The sequence below is a fragment of the Leuresthes tenuis genome, unplaced genomic scaffold, assembly GCF_036924035.1.
Source record: "Leuresthes tenuis unplaced genomic scaffold, fLeuTen1.0.hap1 SCAF_10, whole genome shotgun sequence".
Lineage (NCBI taxonomy): Eukaryota > Metazoa > Chordata > Actinopteri > Atheriniformes > Atherinopsidae > Leuresthes > Leuresthes tenuis.
The window spans coordinates 23,895,329-23,915,401 of record NW_027325364.1 but is presented as its reverse complement, the minus strand read 5'-3'; the positions used below and the strand labels follow the sequence as shown (position 1 = coordinate 23,915,401).

General features: G+C 41.8%; 2 protein-coding genes across 2 annotated transcripts in view; both read right to left on the bottom strand.

Moving 5' to 3' along the window:
• bckdhb (branched chain keto acid dehydrogenase E1 subunit beta) overlaps positions 1-7,788 on the bottom strand; it is a 52,226-nt gene extending 44,438 nt beyond the window's left edge. The window contains exons 1-3 of the mRNA XM_072394809.1: positions 7,558-7,788; positions 6,096-6,173; positions 2,734-2,802 (exon numbers count right to left, since the gene is read on the bottom strand). Of these exons, the coding sequence (XP_072250910.1) occupies positions 2,734-2,802; positions 6,096-6,173; positions 7,558-7,753 (343 nt within the window). The 5' untranslated portion in view covers positions 7,754-7,788. The remainder of the gene's footprint in view (positions 1-2,733; positions 2,803-6,095; positions 6,174-7,557) is intronic.
• Positions 7,789-9,658: 1,870 nt separating this feature from the next.
• Positions 9,659-19,945, bottom strand: ttk (ttk protein kinase). Its single transcript, XM_072394808.1, has 25 exons — positions 19,851-19,945; positions 19,184-19,271; positions 18,867-19,089; positions 18,646-18,752; positions 18,410-18,550; positions 18,156-18,270; positions 17,990-18,071; positions 17,774-17,889; positions 17,168-17,255; positions 16,947-17,055; positions 16,618-16,840; positions 15,584-15,690; positions 14,789-14,932; positions 14,531-14,691; positions 14,259-14,404; positions 12,609-12,735; positions 12,409-12,501; positions 12,126-12,283; positions 11,833-11,984; positions 11,617-11,741; positions 10,557-10,631; positions 10,269-10,445; positions 10,055-10,151; positions 9,857-9,942; positions 9,659-9,778 (listed from the first exon to the last, which is right to left on the bottom strand). Exons 2-25 carry the CDS (start codon positions 19,269-19,271, stop codon positions 9,710-9,712), a joined length of 3,009 nt encoding a protein of 1,002 aa, XP_072250909.1. The 5' UTR covers positions 19,851-19,945; the 3' UTR covers positions 9,659-9,709.
• Positions 19,946-20,073: the final 128 nt, after the last annotated feature.

The following is a 20,073-nucleotide window of genomic DNA, read 5'->3' as shown; positions in this document are numbered from 1 at the left end:
TTTCTGCTGGGAAGTGAGCTTTCGAGCAGTGAAATTCTGCCCTTATGTGACCTCAGTGCTCACAAAGTGCAATGTGCCTGAAACAAACCCAAACGCGCCGCTTCACGCAAAAGCAAAAGCAACAGCTAATAAGTGTAGTTAAAAGCAAGCGACATTTGTGCTTCAGTTTTTCAATATTCTAGAGAGCTATTTCAAATGGATGCGGTGTAACTTTTATGGCCAGCTGTCTGACAACAACGCTGCCTTCAGGGAAAAGGCTAAACACTCAGAGGTGGCCGGCAGCAAGCAGCCAGCGGCTGGAGAGCGAGAGAGATCACAGAGGTGAACGCATCAGTCTCGTAAAAGCCATTCATACGGTGTCCGCCCTGCATTAACCTCTGTTCTGTGTAATGGCTGCGGGTGGCAGAGGTGTGCATCACCCCTTTCTGTTGTGAGAGGGATAAAAACAGCTTTGCGCTCGTCACTGTACACAAGGATGAGATGGAAAATAATGATCCCTCTCCAAAAGGTCAGCTCTTCTGACGTCAATGAAAACAAAAGGAAAAGCCAGCTACTGTAGGATGGATTTGAGACTTCTCGTTATGAAAACAGCTTATAAAATAACTGAAAATGAACTCAAAACAAGGTAGCCAGTCTTATAGCATTTTTTTTTCGACGATAAACAAGGAAAACATTCATTCGTTGTGGTTTTAAAAGACCTGAATTTAGCTGAAACCTGGTGAGCTGTTTAACGCCACCTGGACCACGTCCTTTCTTTAATCAAACAGATTTACTTGAAACTCTGTTAAAGATCTGTTAAAAATATCAGTTAATCACTTAACATAGAGCTGATGATCCATTACTTTACAAAAGGGACGCATGTGCATGTTTTTAGGTTCAGAATGCAGACATTTGGGCAACAGCGTCCTCCCATCCAACTGCCTGGCAGAGGCAGAAAGGCTGTGCTGTCAGAAAAGCAGAACACAGTGTATGTGGACTAACTCCTGATAAATATGAAGCTTGTGAGTTAAATGTCCACTGAAACTCTTGACAGCTAGAAAAACCATCAAGTCTGAGTGGACCTGGAAGAAGATTCTGACTTTCCTTAAATAAATTAAACAACAGCAGCAGCAGACTGTTTATCTTAATGATCAATAATAAAGATTTTTTAAATCTGGCTTATCTCTCATCAAAACTGTCTTCTCATCCTGTTATAAAGAGAGGCTTTGCAGCCCCATTTCCCACAATTCATCACGAGGTAACCACTGAAGCAAAATGAAACAAATACGGTGCAGAACAATGAGTGCGTAGTAGAGTGGACGGCCAAGTGGAGTCTGGGTTCATCAAGCTCTGGAAATAAGACATGCCTGCAGAGCTGCTGTTCTTATTGTCAAAGATGTGGCAGACCTGCAATCGGCCTGCGTATGACACGCAACAGTGAGAGGCAACAGCAGAGCATCTAATCTGCAGGAAACACATACGAAGCAGAACTGATCCTGTTTAGTATGAACAATCATGTCCTTGTTAGCGGAGAAAACATTTAGTCCAAGTGCAGCGGGGACAGAAAGGCTGTAGTTTGATGGTTAATTAAAGCACGCAGGGTCGGATGACACCATGTACAAAATTAAGAAATCACTCACGGTGTTTACCAGTCATAAAGGTCTCCGTTATGTGCCAGTTGAAATCTGTCATGGTTTACTAACAGCTAATTAGAAGAAGTAACACCTGTGATTCCTCTATTATGACAGCTCACAATAAAAACCATTAGAGAGGCTTAACGACAGACAGCAGAGGAGCAGCATCTGCTCTGGCTACTTTGCTGCTGGTATGTACAAGGCATAATGGTTCCTTATATTTAGATGCTCCAGCGAGTGCTGCGATTTTCAGCTATCACAGATGAAAGATGACCTGTTATAGATGCTGCTCTTACGACCTATATCTGCAAAAACATCCAACAGGAGCGCAGCAAAGAGCGATGAGCAGATCCACGTGATGCCGGTGCCGTAAGCGGAAGGACCAAAACAAACCCGAAGAGTGTAAACAGAAACCAAATGAGCTGAATGGAACTTGCGGAATTAAAATAAAGCGAATCTGGTGGCTTTGTCTGTATGTACAACACAGCATAGAAAGAAACAGAAAAACTGCAGCTCTCACTTGAGTAGAAAACCAGCGAATATAAACTCACCACTGTAAAAATCATAGTTATTTTTTCCTCGGTCAGCTCATAAAACCCCCTTTAAATTAATGTGAAGTTTGTAAACTCTGCGGCTTTTTGCAGTCACGGCCAAATGCGATTCAATGTCATCGCACAGCCTGTACACATCGACCATGTTATGGCCAAGTTCACTGGATCCCCGTCGCACAGTGTGTCTTCACAAGAGTTACAGCAGATACAGCCTCCACAAACCGTTGCTTCTGCTGCCGTCCATCTGTCTTTGTGGTCTAACTGTGACAATGACACCTAAATCCTATTCAATTTCATTAACTTTTATTATTCTGAATGTCTAGATCAAATCTAAGCAACATTTGAGAGCTGCTGGGAAAAACAATGAGTCCGTAATACAGACCTGCTGCACATGCTCAACGTGCAAATGGATCCTTCTGGTCCTCTGGGGGAACAGTGAGAGGTAACCCGACTCCACATGAGCGGTGGGTGTTTAGGCTCTTTATAACGTTCTGCTGCCATCTAGTGGCGAAACCGTTCGGCACAAACGATGGACCCAAATCGGTTTGAAAAGGAGAAGAGCATCTTACCATATTTGTCTCTCAGACCAACTGTGCAGCGGAATACTCCACCGAAGGCAACGTCTTCCCCAAAGATGACTGGAGATAAACAAGAGAAGACAGTCAGTCAGGGCTTTACGTGCCAAATGTGCACGTTTCTGAGCACACACACACAAAAAAAGTGTAAATACAAACAGCAAAAATATCCTTCCTGAAAAATCACAGCCAACAAGCTGCTCACAGCTCTCTGGTTAGTTTAAAGCATCTTTCCACATGTTGAGCCTGTTTTTCCCATTTCCATTCTTTTTTAAACAGTACCTAAAAACTATCCTGGAAGACATACAATCCCAGATATTTGTGCTGTGGAGACGAGTCTAAATATTTCAACTGTCGTCCTAAAATATTGTAGATTATCCTTTCAAAAACCCTTCGTCGGGTTGTGAACTGAAACAATGAGTTCGCTGCTGTTGCCATGGAGAAGAAGAAGTCGGCAAGAACGTCAAATAAGAGTGAGGGTTCATTTCAAATGTTTCACTGTAGCGTTTGTCAAAGAAAGGCGATGCTTCAGTCGCTGAAATCTCCTATAGTTGACCAAGAAATGAATAAATCCAAAAGTAGATTACCATTACATAAAGAATGAATGATCACACTGGAGTACTGGAGTCTATCCCAGCTGTCATTGGGCGAGAGACAGGGTACACACCCTGGACAGGTCACTAGGCTTTATTGGGCTTTGTGCACCGGTATTCTGGTTGTGACTGCACTTCTGGAGCGTCCTGGTTGTGAGTTGGACACATTCATTCAGCTTACGTAAACCTGGATAAGGTGCTGCAATAACTTTGAGAGACCTGAAGGATTTACTATGAAGCAAGCTCAGCACGGCCAGGCTTTATCTAGATCTATATATACACATACATCCCTCTCTATCTCTCTCCCTCTATATATATAGATATATATATATACACACACAGAGAGAGAGAGAGAGAGAGAGAGAGAGAGAGAGAGAGAGAGAGATGAATGGTGAGAAGAATGTAAAAATAATTATGGCAAAAAGGAAGAATGTTGCTGCAATCATAACAACATGGGACTGCTGACGGAAAGTTGTTATTTGTGAGTCCTTACAGTCCTACTGCAAGTTCATCCAGACATGCCGGATGTCTATGCAACAGAAAGCTGCACTGAAAGCTCTTAAATCTTTCATTTGATACTCAAAAGTCTAAGTGAAATAACTTTAATTTAGGAAATATTCTGTAATGGTCACAATCGTTCATTTTCTCATATGCCCCAAATCAGACATCTTATCAGTATCATAGAACATACTTGTCAGTAAATCAGGACAAAAAGTAAAATAATTTCTAATACAACAGCTGTGTTCCATTTCAGCAAACATAAACAGAACCTCTGGAACCTTTGGGAATGCAAGCTAAAGGAAGGTCCCTTGAAAAAATCCCTCTCTTCCAAACACCCTGCGCCTTCACAGATGCAGACAGCACTCTGTCCATGCATCACCTGAGATAACTTCTACTGCTGCTGCTCCAAGTTTAGCACCGAATGCTAACAGTTCTACCGCGAAGCTAATTACAACAGTGTTGGTTTAGCTTGCTAACAGGTCAGCTTTATCGTCTCCTCTTAAAGGGGAACTCCGGTATTTTTAAACCTCGACCTTATTTCTGGCATGAAATACATTTCTCACCGAGAACAGTTTGGTGAAAGTCGGCGTCCTTCGGAAGATATTTAGATTACTCGAGAGCCGCGTACATCCATATAACGGGAGAGACCGGGGCAGAGACAATACTTATAGAGGGCTTTCTACACACTCTTGTACTGGGACGACGTCATCGACGTGCGCTGCTGCAGCACAGTTTATTTACTCCTTGCTCTGTGACAGTCGGCTAACTTCACATGTAGTTTGCTACTGATAGTTTTGTGACACATGGCAGGATATTTATCAGATTTTAACGACAACTTTGAGTACGATGGACATCCTTACCAGAGTGAATGAGCTGTGCTGCAGCAGCGTGCGTTGATGACGTCATTCCAGTAGAGGAGTGTGTAGAAAGCCCTCTATAACCCCCCCGATAGCCGCCAATAACAACAACATTGCAGCTATGAACTAACAGTGCAATAGTATGCGTTCATTCATTCATTCATTCGTCTTAAAGTATTGGTGAAATAAAGACAGATAATGCCTTATTTAGAGGCTGCATCGTCTAAGCCCCGTTCACTCCGTTATATGGATCTCGAGGAATCTAAATATCTTCCGAAGGACGCCGACTTTCACCAAACTGCTCTCTGTGAGTAGATGAACGTATTTCATGCCAGAAATAAGGTCTAGGTTTAAAAATACCGGAGTTCCCCTTTAAATCACATCAATGCTGAGAGCATTACTATTATGACAAAACACGTGAACTGTTCGCAAGCTCTCGATTTCTTTTTAGTTTGGAACTCAAATGAGTTGCAGTGGCTGATGGGTAATCTTTCCGTTTGACTTAATGTGAGGTAATGAACCGTTGTCCAGCTGATCACTGCACAGCTCGTGTTGACCTCATTATTTCTGCTCCTTGTGGCTGGAATCTAACGTAACCCAACACCTGGTGCAGTCCCCTTCGCAGAGAGCGGCAAGGACATTGGAACCAAGCCAGTCATATTTTGCGTCACCAACTGAACGCATGGTTCCCACGGTAACGTGGCACAGAACATACTTTTTTTCTCTTACCATTAAAAAAAAAAAAAAAAATGCTTCTTTGAATACACATCATGTCCCCTCGACCGACCTTCTACACGTTGAGTTAACTGGACGCAGAGCCCTGGTCAAAAGGGCTGATTTCTGCTGGGGGTTAAAACTCCTGATGTACAAACTATTTCATGACTAAATCCTAAAAAGATGTCATTAAATGAATATTGTACTGCGACTAAAATGACAACTTTGATTAACATCTGAAAGCTGTACGCTGCAGAAGATTTCATCAGAAACTTGGAAGACAAACTGCTCCAGCGGGAGTTATAAAAGCTGCTTTGGTGACTCGGTTTGTAGGACACACTCCTCTGGATACCTGGACTCTGTGGAACGTAAACACCTCAGGCGGGGTTTCTGAACATTATCTGCTTGTTAGGCCACACATGTTCAGAGATGGTGAGGATTTAGACGTTCAATGAAAAAATAAATCCTATCCCAAAAAAGATAGGACCAAAAAAGACGCTGATGTAAACACACCGATTAAAATTCACACACTTTCACTGTATGAGGTCCAAAAAGTGTAGAAGCACAGTAATGAGGAAAAAATTAAAAAAAAATAGATAAATAATGGCACAAGATCTTGGACGACCTAAGTTCAGACGTTCAAAACCTTTTACAAACCATACAAATTCCATTTCCTGTTTCAGTGTCCTACCTGCTGTGGGATCACTGGCGAGGGTGTTGTCCAAGGCACTCGTAACTGACTGGAACAGGTTCATCTTCTGGGTGGAACCTAAAGATGAAAGGAAAATATCAATTCTATATATATTAGAATTATATAGAAAAGAGAACATATAAATATATAAGAGAAAATATAAAATATATATTCTTAAAGGAACATCACACAAAAATTAAAAGTCGGCAGTCGCTGCATTAGAATTAATCCATCAACAGTCCACTCAACAGTTTTTGAGGCAGGAAAAATATAAAAGAAAAAAAAAATAGATGATTAATTTACTAAAGAAAAGGAACAAACAATTCTATGCTGAATAGTTATGATGGTCAACATGGTGGTCAAATGCACCGTGGCACACTCCGTGAGGTCGTAGCCTGTTTGGGACCGTCTCACACTGAGAGGCATCAAACGCACGTCATTCGGTTGTGTGTGAACCATCTTAAATGATATGATAAACATCAGAAAGGAGCCAGAGCTGGTGTTGAAGTGCCTGTGTGAAAGAGTGAAAGAGAGTGTGTATGACAGCGAGCTGAGAGCCAACCCAAGGCTGGTGTCACACAGGGCGGAGTCATTCGACACAGGCCGTCTGTCACAGGTCGGTCAGTAAAAAGCCTACTCTCCCCTCTGATTGGCCCTTTCTTTCTTCAAAAGAAGAGATCATCCTGACCTTCTTGTAACACTATCGTCTTTTTTTGTGCCCCCTCTTCAGAAACACAAATTCACCGGCTTGATCTTATAAAACTGAAACTATGAAAAAGGAAAAAATACATACATTGCTAATCAAAAGTCACAGCCACCCCACATTGCTTTGTTGTCAGGGAAACAGATGATATTAACAGCAGAATACTGAAAAGTGAAAACATAACTGGAAATGCAGAATGTTGGGAAATAACAGGGTTTGGCTTCCGAGGTTGTTGGAGTTGTACGTCAAATGAACATTTCATTTAAGTACTGTCCCCAAAAATCTCAATAGGTAGCATTAGTGCCACCAGAGGAGATGATTAGTCTGGAAATATGAATGAAGACATGAATCCATTATGTAGTAGTTCGGCTTATTATCTTGCAACCGTTTGGCGATTTTCCCTTTTACAATGTTACTCAAATTGACTTTCTTTTCATTTAACTTATAAATATATATATAAAAAAACATTCATTTGAATTTAAACTGACAGCGTGATATGCAGCTATGATAAGGATAACTGGACAATCAATACTTTAACCTTGTGTTTCAGGAATAATGATAGAGGTGGCTTTTCAAATTCCGTGGAAATATCTAAAGTTTGGACCAACGCACACAACATTTTTAATAGTTTACACAGTCTTCATAAGTGTCTGGTTCAAAGGTTAAATACAATAAAAAATACCTGCGCTGACTTACATTATTCTATCCTATAAATATAACTAAACTTAGCAAACGCTAGCAAGTTAGCCAGACACTCACCATATTGTGTCGGGACGGGGTCAGGCTGGTAGGTAAAGTGGGCTGCATGTCTTCGTTGTATTTTTGAACGGGCGTTGCAGTTCGGAGACAGTTTTAGAAAAACGGCCCCGAGAGAACTCTGAGCCCCAGTGCCAACACTGGAGATGGAAAGTTTTGAGTTTGCACCTCGGATGAAGAACCGTGCAGTCGCCGCCATCACTGTTGTTATGACTGAACAGGAAGGGCAAGAGGAATGAAACTGCAAAGATTTTCTATTCGTAGGAAGACTATCACTCCAGTAGAGAAAAACTGGAATACATTATGAACTCCTGACCCAACTCCGTGCAGGGAGCTTCTTTTGTTTTACTAAGTTTAACTCATCATTGTTTTGTTTCAAACAGTTTAATAAATACGGGGGGGAAACATTGGGTAAAGCAATCTAACTGTTCTTTTTTTTTTATTTCACAAAGAGGAAAAGGGGGAGATGGGAAAACACCGCTATTTTAACCTGGGGCAGAAACGTTTCCAATGTGGTATCGGGAATAGTGACAGAGTGAGACGTCTTTAGTCTTCCTCGATCGTCGGATCAGCAGTTGCGATTGGTCAGAAAAGAGGGCGGTGTGCGCGGTGTGAATTTAAGATGCCACCATAGAGCAAATTCATATAGGTTCCCACATTCACCCAAATTTTCTTCGTGTTCAATCCGTCTATAGACTGCACTTTATTTAAATAAACAAACAAACAGTGACAATAAAGATTATACTCAGTGGGTGCTAAGATTAAGAAATGCGTGCTTATTCTGGGAGGCATGGCAGATGCCTCTGTAGGTCTTTCTTTGACCTGGAGGTTTGATCTGATCTGGAGGTTTCTAGAGTGTGATGAGGACAGTTGGGAGTTTCTGAACCACATTTTCGTATTGCAAATCGACAGATTTGCACCCTATGAGTAAGATGTCAAACTGGTGTAACCTGTCAAGTTAAAATGCATCACACAATAGCAGAAAGATATCAGTTTATGGAGTCCTGAGCAATTAAAGAAATAGTAATAATTAAAACCCTCTTATTTATCACGTGAATAACACATTGGTACACTAACTTTGAAACATTTTATTAGTCAACCAAACAGTTATTTTTCACTTAACCCACACATTTTTCTTTTTAAAAAAAGTGTCACTTAAAATGCTTAAGGTTCATGCAATTGTGGACTGCCATCTCCTCTCATACAAGATGGTCAAGCGTGTCTTGTAGCTAAAGCAGGTATTCTAGGCACTGAAGCTACTTGATTAATAAGGACACTTTCATATTTCCTTCCCACCCCCCAGGATCAAACACCACGAGAGGAAAGAGATGCAACATTTCTAAGGCATTATCCAGAAAAAAAATTGCACCATTTTTGTCTGCAAGTTTGCAATTTCTCAAAGTCAACACCCTACTGAACTTGCACTGAACACACAAATAAGGTCGTAAAAGTTCATTTCTGAAAAACAGATTCCTCTTAATCCTTTTAAACGAGGAAGGTTCTGAACTGAGTGAAATGACCCAGAAGTGTCTTTGCGGCAGCCACGATAAGAGCCGTTTGAGCTTTAGTGTTTCCTGTCTCATCTCATTCAACAAAGGAAACAGTGGGACATCCTTTATAAAAGAAAAGAGATCATTCCATCCCACAATTTTTTGCAGTCTTAATGTTCAAAGCAATGTTCGATTATTTTCATTCAGCCGTTCCAACTGTGTGGATAAACATGGATAAAGTAATATCTTATTATTCTAATAATATTTGTATAAGCTCTTATTTGTACAACAGAAAGCTACAATGATGCAGTTTGTCTCCTTTCTGGAATAATACATAAAAATGGTGCACGTTGTGAGGTAGCTCTCCTTTATACACGGGACAGATAAACCACTCTTAAGGATACAGAATATTTATTTCACTACGCTATGCTGTATATGCTTACAGGTATTTTCACGAGAATAGATTTAAAAACAAACAAAAAAAAAAAAAAAAGGGAAAAAAAAAGTAAAAAGGGAAACAAGAAGAGAACAGAAATGTGAATGTACATAAAAATGTTTTGTTTTATATAAACTAAAACGCAGTTTGGTCGTTTTGACATCTGACAGTGGTTACGAGGAAGGATAAAGGAGAAGAAGAAATATCCACATCACATTTTCCAGGATGGTTAAGAGGATGACTTGGCACACTCTGCGACATCCAGCTTCCTGCCGCTGCTGCACATTTTTGCCAAATTCTGTAAGAAGCAGAAATCAACAGTCAGCATTTCAGGCAAATCAACATTCGAGACGACAGTCTTCCAAATCAATCTCACGTTAGCGGCTCGGATGATGCTGTTTGGAGACTGCAGGGCGGCGAGGTCGGTTAGGATTCTCTTGAGATCGCTGTTAGAAGGAGGTTCTAAAAGTCAGTGAAAAACAGGCCAAAGGTGAGCAAAAACCACAGCTTCCTCACACACACACACACACACACACACACACACACCTTCTTTTTGTTTGTTTTGCATGTGTACCTGGCTCAGGTGATGCTTGTTGCTTCAGCTGGAGGTACGGATGTTCCAGCAGTTCTGCAATAGATATTCTCTCTCTGGGGTTTCGTACCAAGCACCTCTGGTGAAAGTAGACAACAGAGTAAGATATAGTCTTTTAGGCCCTTGAAAACAGCCTCGGACCATTTAAGTTGTGGCTGCTTTTGCACCTTATCAAAGTCTAGTCGTGGTATCTCACCTTCAGCACATCCAGCAAATCCTTCTCCGACATGTCAGGAAAGTCGATCTTATGAGAGGGATCAATGATGGCGTGCAGCTTGGCTATCTGATTTGTGATGCTCTGGAATGGAGTCTTCCCATAAGTCATACAGTACAGGATGCATCCAAGTGACCACACGTCGCCTTTGGGGCTGATCTGTCCAACAAAATGTTAGTCATTATCATTAATATTTATTCTTCTTTACATTCTACAGGATTCACAGTTTATTGCACTCGTGGTTAGATCACCCACAATAAGGACGTGTACCTTTGAGCTTGCTTTTCCCGGCAGAGATGAAGTATCTTTGATGGCTTCTGGGGGCATATAGTTAAGAGTTCCAACCTGTATTTGAGAAACCATTAAGTGTTAAGACACTGAACATTCTTTCTCAATGAATTCACATTCTTTATCGGAGTTAAGACCTGATGCAGCTTTGTACTAGATGATTACATCTTGGTAGAATTTCCAGTAAGCCAATTCTCTGACATGCTTCATTTAATTTCAGCTTAATCATTTTGGTTTTGTAGCCAAAGTATCAGACAAGTGACGAAGACCTCAGCAGTCACTGCGCCTCCTGTCAGTTTACAGGTCTAATGTCTACACTTACGGGTCTGCTTTCGATCATGCTGGGAAAGCTCTGACTCTGAGGAGCTCAAAAAGATCTTATAAAAGCAGTTTTATAAAATATGATCGGCCACATCTGCTGTAAAAACGATGGTGAATCTTGTACGTTTATGGAAAGGTTTCCACGATTCAAAAGCTCCTATCGAGCCCGTTAGCACCAACCAAGCATCATTTAAATGCCACACAGTTTGTTACGGAGCATGTCCAGCACTTTTTATGACAACGTACCCATTCTTTAAAGGCTACTTTCACCACAAAAACACACACAGCTCAGATCAAGTCTGGAAATTGTTTTCTTAAACAGTACATCAACTTCTGTTTACTCAGAATGGAAGTTCAAGATCTCCGAGAAGCTCAACAATTCCTTCTGAGCAAGTACTTGGCAGCAGGTGGTGGTGGTGGTGGTCTCTTTTGAAAGCAGAAACCTCCGCCAGAACCAGTCAGTGAAAGCAGCTTTAAACAGCTGGTTGGAGGATGAGAAGGGAGACTTGCTACTCACAAATCTGTAGCAATTATGCCACGCTATACTGTCAATATGGACAAATATCTCTGAAGATTGCGTCCAGGACAAAGAATTCCAGCAGTTCTATGGGCAAAAGCAGCTTTAAACTGACACTGTGCATTCCAAATACAATTTCGTTACTCAGACCAGACTTCTAAACCAAACACAAGAGGTTTAACGTATTCGTGATGTACGACGCACCTGGGAATCCTTCATAATGCTCGTCACATCAGGTTGGATTCTGTTTGCGATGCCAAAGTCTATCAACTTCAGCGTAGCGTTCACTATGACAAAGTTTGCTGGCTTCAAATCACTGTGGACAATACCTGCACACATACCGAAACAAATCATTTACTCTTTCACTTAGTGAACACTGAGAATACGGGAACAACAGTGGGAGTCAGAAAGAGAGAGAACCGTGCTTATGGATGGTATGGACGGCCTCCAGCATGTTCTTCCAATAGAATTTCCTCTCGAGTGGGTTCACGGCTTTGCGGTTTCGCAACCAAGTGTTCAGATCCAAGTTTCCGCACTCCATCAACATGTAGATGTAGCTGTTGGTTATTTCACTGCAAATGCACACGAAACCATCAGGACACTGGTGCAGAGATCCAAGTTACGAGTAAAGCTGACACGTTAAACACCATCAGTGTGAAAAAAGCAGAAAAAAAGAAATGACAATAAAATTTTTAGATGAGCCATGTACTTACTAATCATATAGTTTTATTATCTGATCGCTGTACTGCTGTAAGTGGTTCAAATGTTCAATTTCATTTTTGTAACTTTCTACTGTCTGAGCGTCAGCCTCCTCGAGGTTGACGTATTTCACAGCAAATAGCTGCTTTTTGTGGTCAAGCACCTGGTAGACCTGGAAACAACAGAGAAGAGTCATACTGTGAGAGCTAACAAATGGAACATCAAAGGCAAACTGGGGTAACTAAATGTTTTTGACATTGCTGGAGCCCATCAACACTTTTTTCTCGCTTTCTTCACCTTGCTTGATCCACCACGTCCAATCATCTTGAGGATGAAGAACTGCTTCCCCTTAATAGTGATGGACTCATTTGACAAAGTACTGAGGGAGGCCTAAAATGAGAATGAATGTTCAGGCCAAGAAACACATGTTACTCAAACTCAAACTGATCAGAAGTCACGTCCTTGAACAATATAGGCAAGGAATGAGCCTGCCGTACCTGTGGGGTGTTGAAACAGGCCGACTGGTTTAGAGGTGTGCATGTCTGCTGAACAGGTCCAGTTCTGTGTGCCGCGACAGTGGAGGACGGCATTTCAGGGCCTCGCCTTACAACAGGAGTGAAAAAGCTGAGAGAAAGAAACTGGGGTTAAAAATGGATTTATCCTTAGTCTTACTGCGTTTGAGCCAGGAAGATTTGTTAGGAATAAAATCTCTTAAGAGACTTCCAATAAAGTGTATGATCGCAGTAGATTTTCTACAGCCAACCTAAAAGGTTTACAAAATGGTTTATGAAAGATTCCACATTATTATTCCAAATGAAGTAATCTGAGTCATCTAAAGAAACCCTGTCTAATAGGACTTACCGGGGACTCACACCAAAAGCATCTTAAGCGGCTGTGGTCACTCACGACGCTCACAACCCGCCGCTTCTACTTCTTCTGCGGCCAGAGAAGCCGGAAGCAGCCAAAGGGGCGGGGCTTATATGTATAGCAACTAGCAGATATATATAATAATCCATCCATACATCGGTTCCCTCTTTCACCATGGACCGTACTCTGGGCAGCCTTCTTTGTGTTTCTTTGTGTTTGCGCTCTGCCGTTTTCCACTTTTTTTCCACCTTTAGAATCCAGATCGGCCCTAATTGGCTATCGTCGCGTCACTGCTCATTTGCATAAAGTTGAGCCTTTCTCAACTCTTGAAGCTCACAACGCCGGCAGCTCATCGATGCCAGCTTACATTGAAAATGAATGGCAGCTGGCCGCTCACGCTGCTTTTGGTGTGAGCCCCCGGTTATGAGTACGTTCTACTTACATCTGCATTGTTAAAAACAAGATAAATATTTCAGCCATTTCAAAAAGCTTCATGCTTATCATATATTTTGAGATATGGTGTCACCGTTACACCTTTTTATGGTCGATGAGTAAAAACGTCCAGTTTCAGTAACATTACAACTTTTACCGGCCGAACCTAAACATATCTGCTTTCGGCTCAAACACAACTGAACCGAAAACCAATTTAAAGGCCACGAAGTACGTCCTTTTTTCAGAAGCTGCCAGACCTTTCTGAGGTCTTGATGAAATGTCTGCGACACGCTTCTGTCAACACACAGAGAAATTACAACTCCATCCATTCATCTGTTTTCTGCTTCGATTGTTTGCTGTGGGGTAAACCATTTACCCAGAGAATCACCACTTTATTCTTCAAAGCAAAGCAGCCGCCTCCATCGTTTCTGAGGTGTTCAGATCTCATCTCTCCAGTGAGTCCGCTGTGATGTACATTTCTCCCTGCATATCTGGATGACATATTTTCACACATAGGTGACCTTAAAGAGTCACAGCATGGCGTGACCAAGAGTCTTTGAGTCAGCAGTAACTTTAAAATGAGGATTTCTGTCCTCTATAATAGCGACTCCATGCACTGACAAGCATGAAATTGTACTCAGGCAAAGTCTCAAACTGAGAGCCAAAAGAAGCCATATCTATCTCACATTGGGGTCACAACTACCCATACTGTATTGTGATGTCAGCAACAACAGCGGCCCACGAGTGTATGAAGTCTCTCTGACGTTATAAAATCACATGTATAAAGCCAATGACTGTGTTAATCGAATAAAATCGTAGACCTGAAAATAAGGAAGCCATGACGTTACCTGTTTGCACCCGGGTTCCTGTAGCTGTTAGGAGTCTGGCAGACCATTTGTGGGTTCAGTCTGGACGGAAGGTGGATGGACGGAGTAGGAAAAGCCTCCATGTGACGGGAAACGGGTCTGGGATCAGGAGGTGTTGTCCGTTTGTCCTTAAAGGGAAAAAACAAAACAAAAAAAAACTTCAGGGTAAAGTGAAACGAGGTTGTATAAGGGTCAAATGAGTATAACTGACAAAAAAAAAAAGAAGAAAAAAAGTAACAAAAAAATCATCAGACCTCTGGGGAAACATGGCGGTTGACCAGAGTTGGGATCCTCCACTCTGATAAGGGCTCCTTGCTGGCAGGTTTAGGCTGTTCCACTGAGCGGGTCACAGGGACACAAACAGGAAGCGGCACCTCCTGGTTTCCCCCACAAGTCGGCACACTACCTGCAATACCTGTTTGCAAAGGTAGAAACAATTTTTACAATACTTAGAAACCACATCCAGCTTTTAACTGGACTGTATGATGAGTCAGCCTTCAATGCATCTGTACCTGTGGGAGGTTCCTCCTCCATGGAGGGCACCAGCTGTTTCTCACCAGCTTTAAGGTTACACATGGCCGTTTCCAGGAGCTCAGCTGGTTTGGAGTTCAGTGCCTGCGCTTTGTGCAAAATCGAAGTTGCTTTGATCAAATTACCTAAAAGAAGGGACACAAACTATGTTTTACAGACGTGCTAAATGACCACAAGATTGTGTAAAAATTGTGTGTTGCGCAAAGACCGGCATCAATGCTGTGGACCTGTGATGCGACTGTCCAATAGGATGCCTTGTTGGTGTTTAAAAATTTAACTAATGCACTTTTCCAACTACTGCTCCAGTTTGAAATGCTGGGTTTGAGTTGAGCTCAGCTCCATGCTGCCTGAATTAGGAAGTAGTTCATGATACAAAACTGTGTGCAGTCCTGCAACTTTGATTTGCACTTCCAAGTATTCAACAACTCAATGTTAAAAATAGAAATCTGCATGCATTCTATTAAACACTTGCACTGAATCTTCCATCTTTGAGTTTGTTTGTAGAAAAGATTCACAAAGCCACTGAAAGCAGCATTTAGTAAGGATCAAAGAGCTCCTCGGCCCCGATAAAGAGGCTGGGTTGGCTTTTCCATTAATAGCTGGATTGCAGATATCTGCTATCAAAGCCTTTGAAGTGAAATTGAACATGTCAAAAATCCGCTTTTACATTCTAGATATTTACCGTGAATTTGATCAATAGGATATTTCTCATTACTGCAGCTATGCAGCGTGTGACTACGAACAAGAACAAGAACAAGAACAAGAACAAGACGCACCTTGAGACACCTCAAACTGGGCGTGCGCAACGTGGACAAAGGCAAAACCTTTGCAGTTGGATCTCGCAACTATGAAGTGGTCCTGTGCTTCATCTGGATCTTCAATCCTGCAGAAAGAAAAGCAATGACGATGCACTTAATCGCGAAATGTGACGGCGAGAACATTTACATTTTAAAACAATAAAAAAATACTAGATCTGATTCGTCAGCAGCTGGTCCAGGCACTATGTGCAGGCCTCACTGAGCCAGCCCGGGCTAAAGAAGCCGTTACATAGAAGAAGAAGAAAAAAAAAAAAGCAACTACGTGGGAAAATTCAAATCTGTGCAGCAGGTAGAAAACGCAGAGCTGTTCATGAAAGACTGTGTTCGCATTACCAGGACAAACTAATGTTTGATTCCTTCCGCTGACTTCAGGACACAGAAATCTGACTGTTTCAATGCCTTTTTTCAAATCCAGTTTGTGTCATTTCAGCATGCGGTCCTTTTTTGGATCTACCGTGTATACGATACATGGGTATGCAACATGAGTGAGGATGCTCATATCTAATTCCACGCATCCGTTTGCTTATGTGCAGGCGCCGCCTGTCCTCTCGTCCTTCTCAAACTTTGCCTCTGCAGCTAGATAAATGTTTGCCATCCTCTCGGGCTAAATGTCACCCACACATGTGCTGTGAAAGCTTCCATTTCAGAATTATTCATGTGTCCCGATCTAATCACCAGTGTGGTCCCCCAAATGTGACATTTCGGTTATTGCTGTTGATACAAACGAAGCACACAAAAGAACATTTAGATCACACGCTGAGATGAGGTTCCTTCTGGTGATGGAACAAAAAAAATTCTAAGACCACACCCATGACAAGGCAACACAATTATTATAGTCTATTATCACAACACCAGAGCACTAGAAACTGCTACAACAATGTTATCATTTGTAGTGGACTAAAATTAGTTTTATTAGTTTCTTTAGGCAGACAAATTATTCTTATAGAACCCAAATCACACTCCTGAAACTAAAAAGTTTTGACCAGACTCACCCCTTCAGCTCTGCATATCTGACCAGTATTCTGGCGTAGCTGGCGTTTTTACTGTATTTCCTGATCGGCAGCCTGGCGAAGACTTTTGAATAACAGTCCTTGAGCTTATTGAGGAGGCTGATGTCTGTGTGAGGGTTGCCTCTTTTCTCCAGATTCATCAGGTACGTCCAACACGATTCAGGAGAACTGGAGTTAACGATCTGATCGAAACTGAAAGTTACGTCTGCAAGGAAAAACATTGTGGGAAGCAGGATTAATTATCTACTGATAAATCCGTTTAAACTTCATCACAATGCAGGCTGCTCAGCTGGGAGCAGATCATATATTACCTTCCATGACCAAGGAGTCTTTTGGGGCGCGTGTTTGAAGGAGTGTAGTGGTTGAGTCAATAGATGTCTGTTCATCCCACTGGCTTTGCTCTGGACTAAGAGCTGGTGGCTGAGAACACAGCGAGTCAAAGAGTCACACAAGGAGTCTCCCCTTCGCTTCAATTTAACATCTGTGCAGAGCAGAGCACAGAAAAGAAAAACCCCAAAGCCTTCATACTCACTTGAAAATGGACTAAATCCTCCTCTTTGGAATTCTTCTTTGAGGAAGGCAACCCAAATACCGATTTCACATTTGAACCGGATGTTTGCCTAAGAGAAATTCAGTTCAGTCATAGCTGTGTAGCACCAATTCATAACAGAGCTCATTTCAAAGTAGAGTGGAAGAATCACTCTATAAAACCGTGGTGGTGTCACAGTTCAGAACAACTTTTGCTTTGTGCACAGCAACTATAAAGGAAAGGCACAACTGTCTCAGTCAATAAGACCACGCTGTCCCCCGACATGAGGTTTACCCGACACACTGAACCAAACATATCAGTCAAACAGTGGCTGAGATGCCAGAGAGGTAATGCAGCTCAAACTATAGCAGAGCTTTTCTGGGTTCTCCATTAAAGTTTTCTAAAAACAGTGTGAAGCAAACCCTTGCTGAGGATACACATAACAATGAGAAATTTAAAGCCAGTAGATGAGGCACTTATACACAATTTGCAGTATGAAATACAGTGTGAACTGACTATATCAACAGTTAAACCGTTCTCAAGCTGAATCTTTCAAGGCGTAAATCAAACTCGACACAACTGTAGATTTATGTTACCAAAACGGAGTACCTGGAGAAACTGGCGGGGATGGATGTGTCGCTTCGTTTCGAGAGCTTCCCGTTGATGTTCTCATCGTCATCATCCTTTTCTGGGATGGAGAAAGGCAGTACAGGTACTCTCCCCGGCTGTAAAGCAAAACGTGAGACTGCAGCTTTGAAACTTCAACATACAGTGTCATTAGAGTGGGGTGGGGGGGTGGGGGGGGGGGGCAGGTTGAAAACGTACCAAGCCGACTGCTCTCTTGCAATGAGAACCTGATCTCCAGCCGGGTAGTTGTTCATCTGAGGATCCACAGAGAGGCTCAATCCTGAGGGCCAGAGAACAAGAAAATGTCAGATATCCTTAGTCAGAAGAAGCCTTCTTGATTTTCAAAAGGCTGCTTTATTCTTACACTGAACTGAAAATACTGGACAGCTGCAAGTCGCCCGTCCCATCTGATATTCTGCTGACTTTCTGGAAATCTGAGCCTTTTTTGACAGAATTCTGCACACTGTTGTTTGGCAGTACTGGAAACAGAAAATCACGTAGACAAGAAAAGCACGACTGGCTTAAAGATAATACAGTAATTATACGCTTATAAACATTAAATTTGGGTCTCTGCATGGACATTGAAAAGAAATGGCCAAACAATGTGTGAATACTCACATGATACGTTCTCCTTATCCTCTGGGCAGAAAAGGGTTTTCCCTGCATGCATGCTCTTCAAAGCAGCCTCCAACAACTCCTTTGGTTTGGCCCCCACTTCAAGAGCATTCTGCAATATGTGAATGCCTCTCTTTGTGTTGCCTGACAACACGGTATGACATATGATGCACGTCATGAGAATTCTGACACACTCACAAGAAGAACAATAGCAAAAAAAAATAATCACATCTCTCTACCTTGCAAATGCTCAAATTGTGCATGTGCAATGTGGACAAATGCAAACTTCTGGCTGTGAGATCTTGCCACATTGAAGTTGGCCTCCGCCTCATTGACATCTTGAATCCTAACAGACAAAAACAGAATAAAAAGAAAAAACATGCGTTGTGTAGGTTTTCTTTTTTAAAAGCACACAAATGCGAGTTCATCCATTGTTATAGGCTTTAGAATTTCTGCTCACGCTTTCAGCTCTGCAAATCTGACCAACATCCTGGCATAGCTCTCATTCTGGCTGTGTTTCCCCAGCGGCATATTGGAGAACACTCTTGTGTAAAAGTCTACAAGCCTGGTGAGATGTTTATTATCCAAGTGAGGGTCCCCTTTCTTCTCCAGGTCCATCAAATACGAGAAGCAGGATTCAGGGGAGTTTGAGCCGATGACCTGGTTGATGTTGTCAGTGTCATCTGAAACAAGTGACAAGTGTTGTGACTGCACACAGTAAGAGAACACATGGGCAACGATAAATCAATCTGACAGTAACAGTCCATCTTTGTTTACCTTCGTTGAGATACTTTTTAATTTTGTTAAGCTTTTGATAAAGCATGGCAAGTTGCTGTTTTCTGTCTGTATGTTCTTCTTCCTCCATCTGAAGTGATTAGACAAACACATTATTCCAAACAAGAACATGCGTGCTAGCTTATAATCATGACGTTTGTAGCACATAGGCACCAAATCCAGTTCAGAGGAATGAGAAATTTCGTGATGACAACCCTGTTAGCGGGCACGGACACGCCTCAATAGACATGTTTAAATGTTTTACATGTACACCTTCCTAAATGGCAGACGTTAAAATAAGTAACATTTAGAAATAAAAGCGAAGCTGTGAGAACACAGTAACCAGCGTTGAGACAACGCTAAAGGCGCAATAGTAACGTTAGGAATGCACAATGCTGTACTGTTTGATGAAACAACTTTCCTATGCATAACAGATATGCTGAGACACAAGATAAAACCTTCATAACATGTTTAAGGAAAGGATACACATCATCCTTTAAAAAAAAAAAAAAGATTTATCTTTGTGTTTACAATCAAAGCTAGCTTAACTAGCTAACACGTAGGAATGTTATTAACGATAAATAGCTTAGCACAGAAAGTCATTATGTACAATGAGAACTCACGTTAAAGGCGCATAAAGAAGACATGAGGTTATTCGAAGTAATCTCACCGTTTTCACGCTGTCATTAACACCGTATTCACGAAAAAAGCTCTTCCTCTCATAGGATTTGCAATACAACCAAACAGAAAGGGCTCGACTTTAACTGCCAGTTTTCAAATATGCCACTTCCGTTCAAGTCGTGTATTGATTGGGTAGTTTAGATGACGTAACGTGCCTCGAGCACGGGATTTTCTTTGCAAACCCCAATGCAAAGAATGAAAGCTTTTTTTAA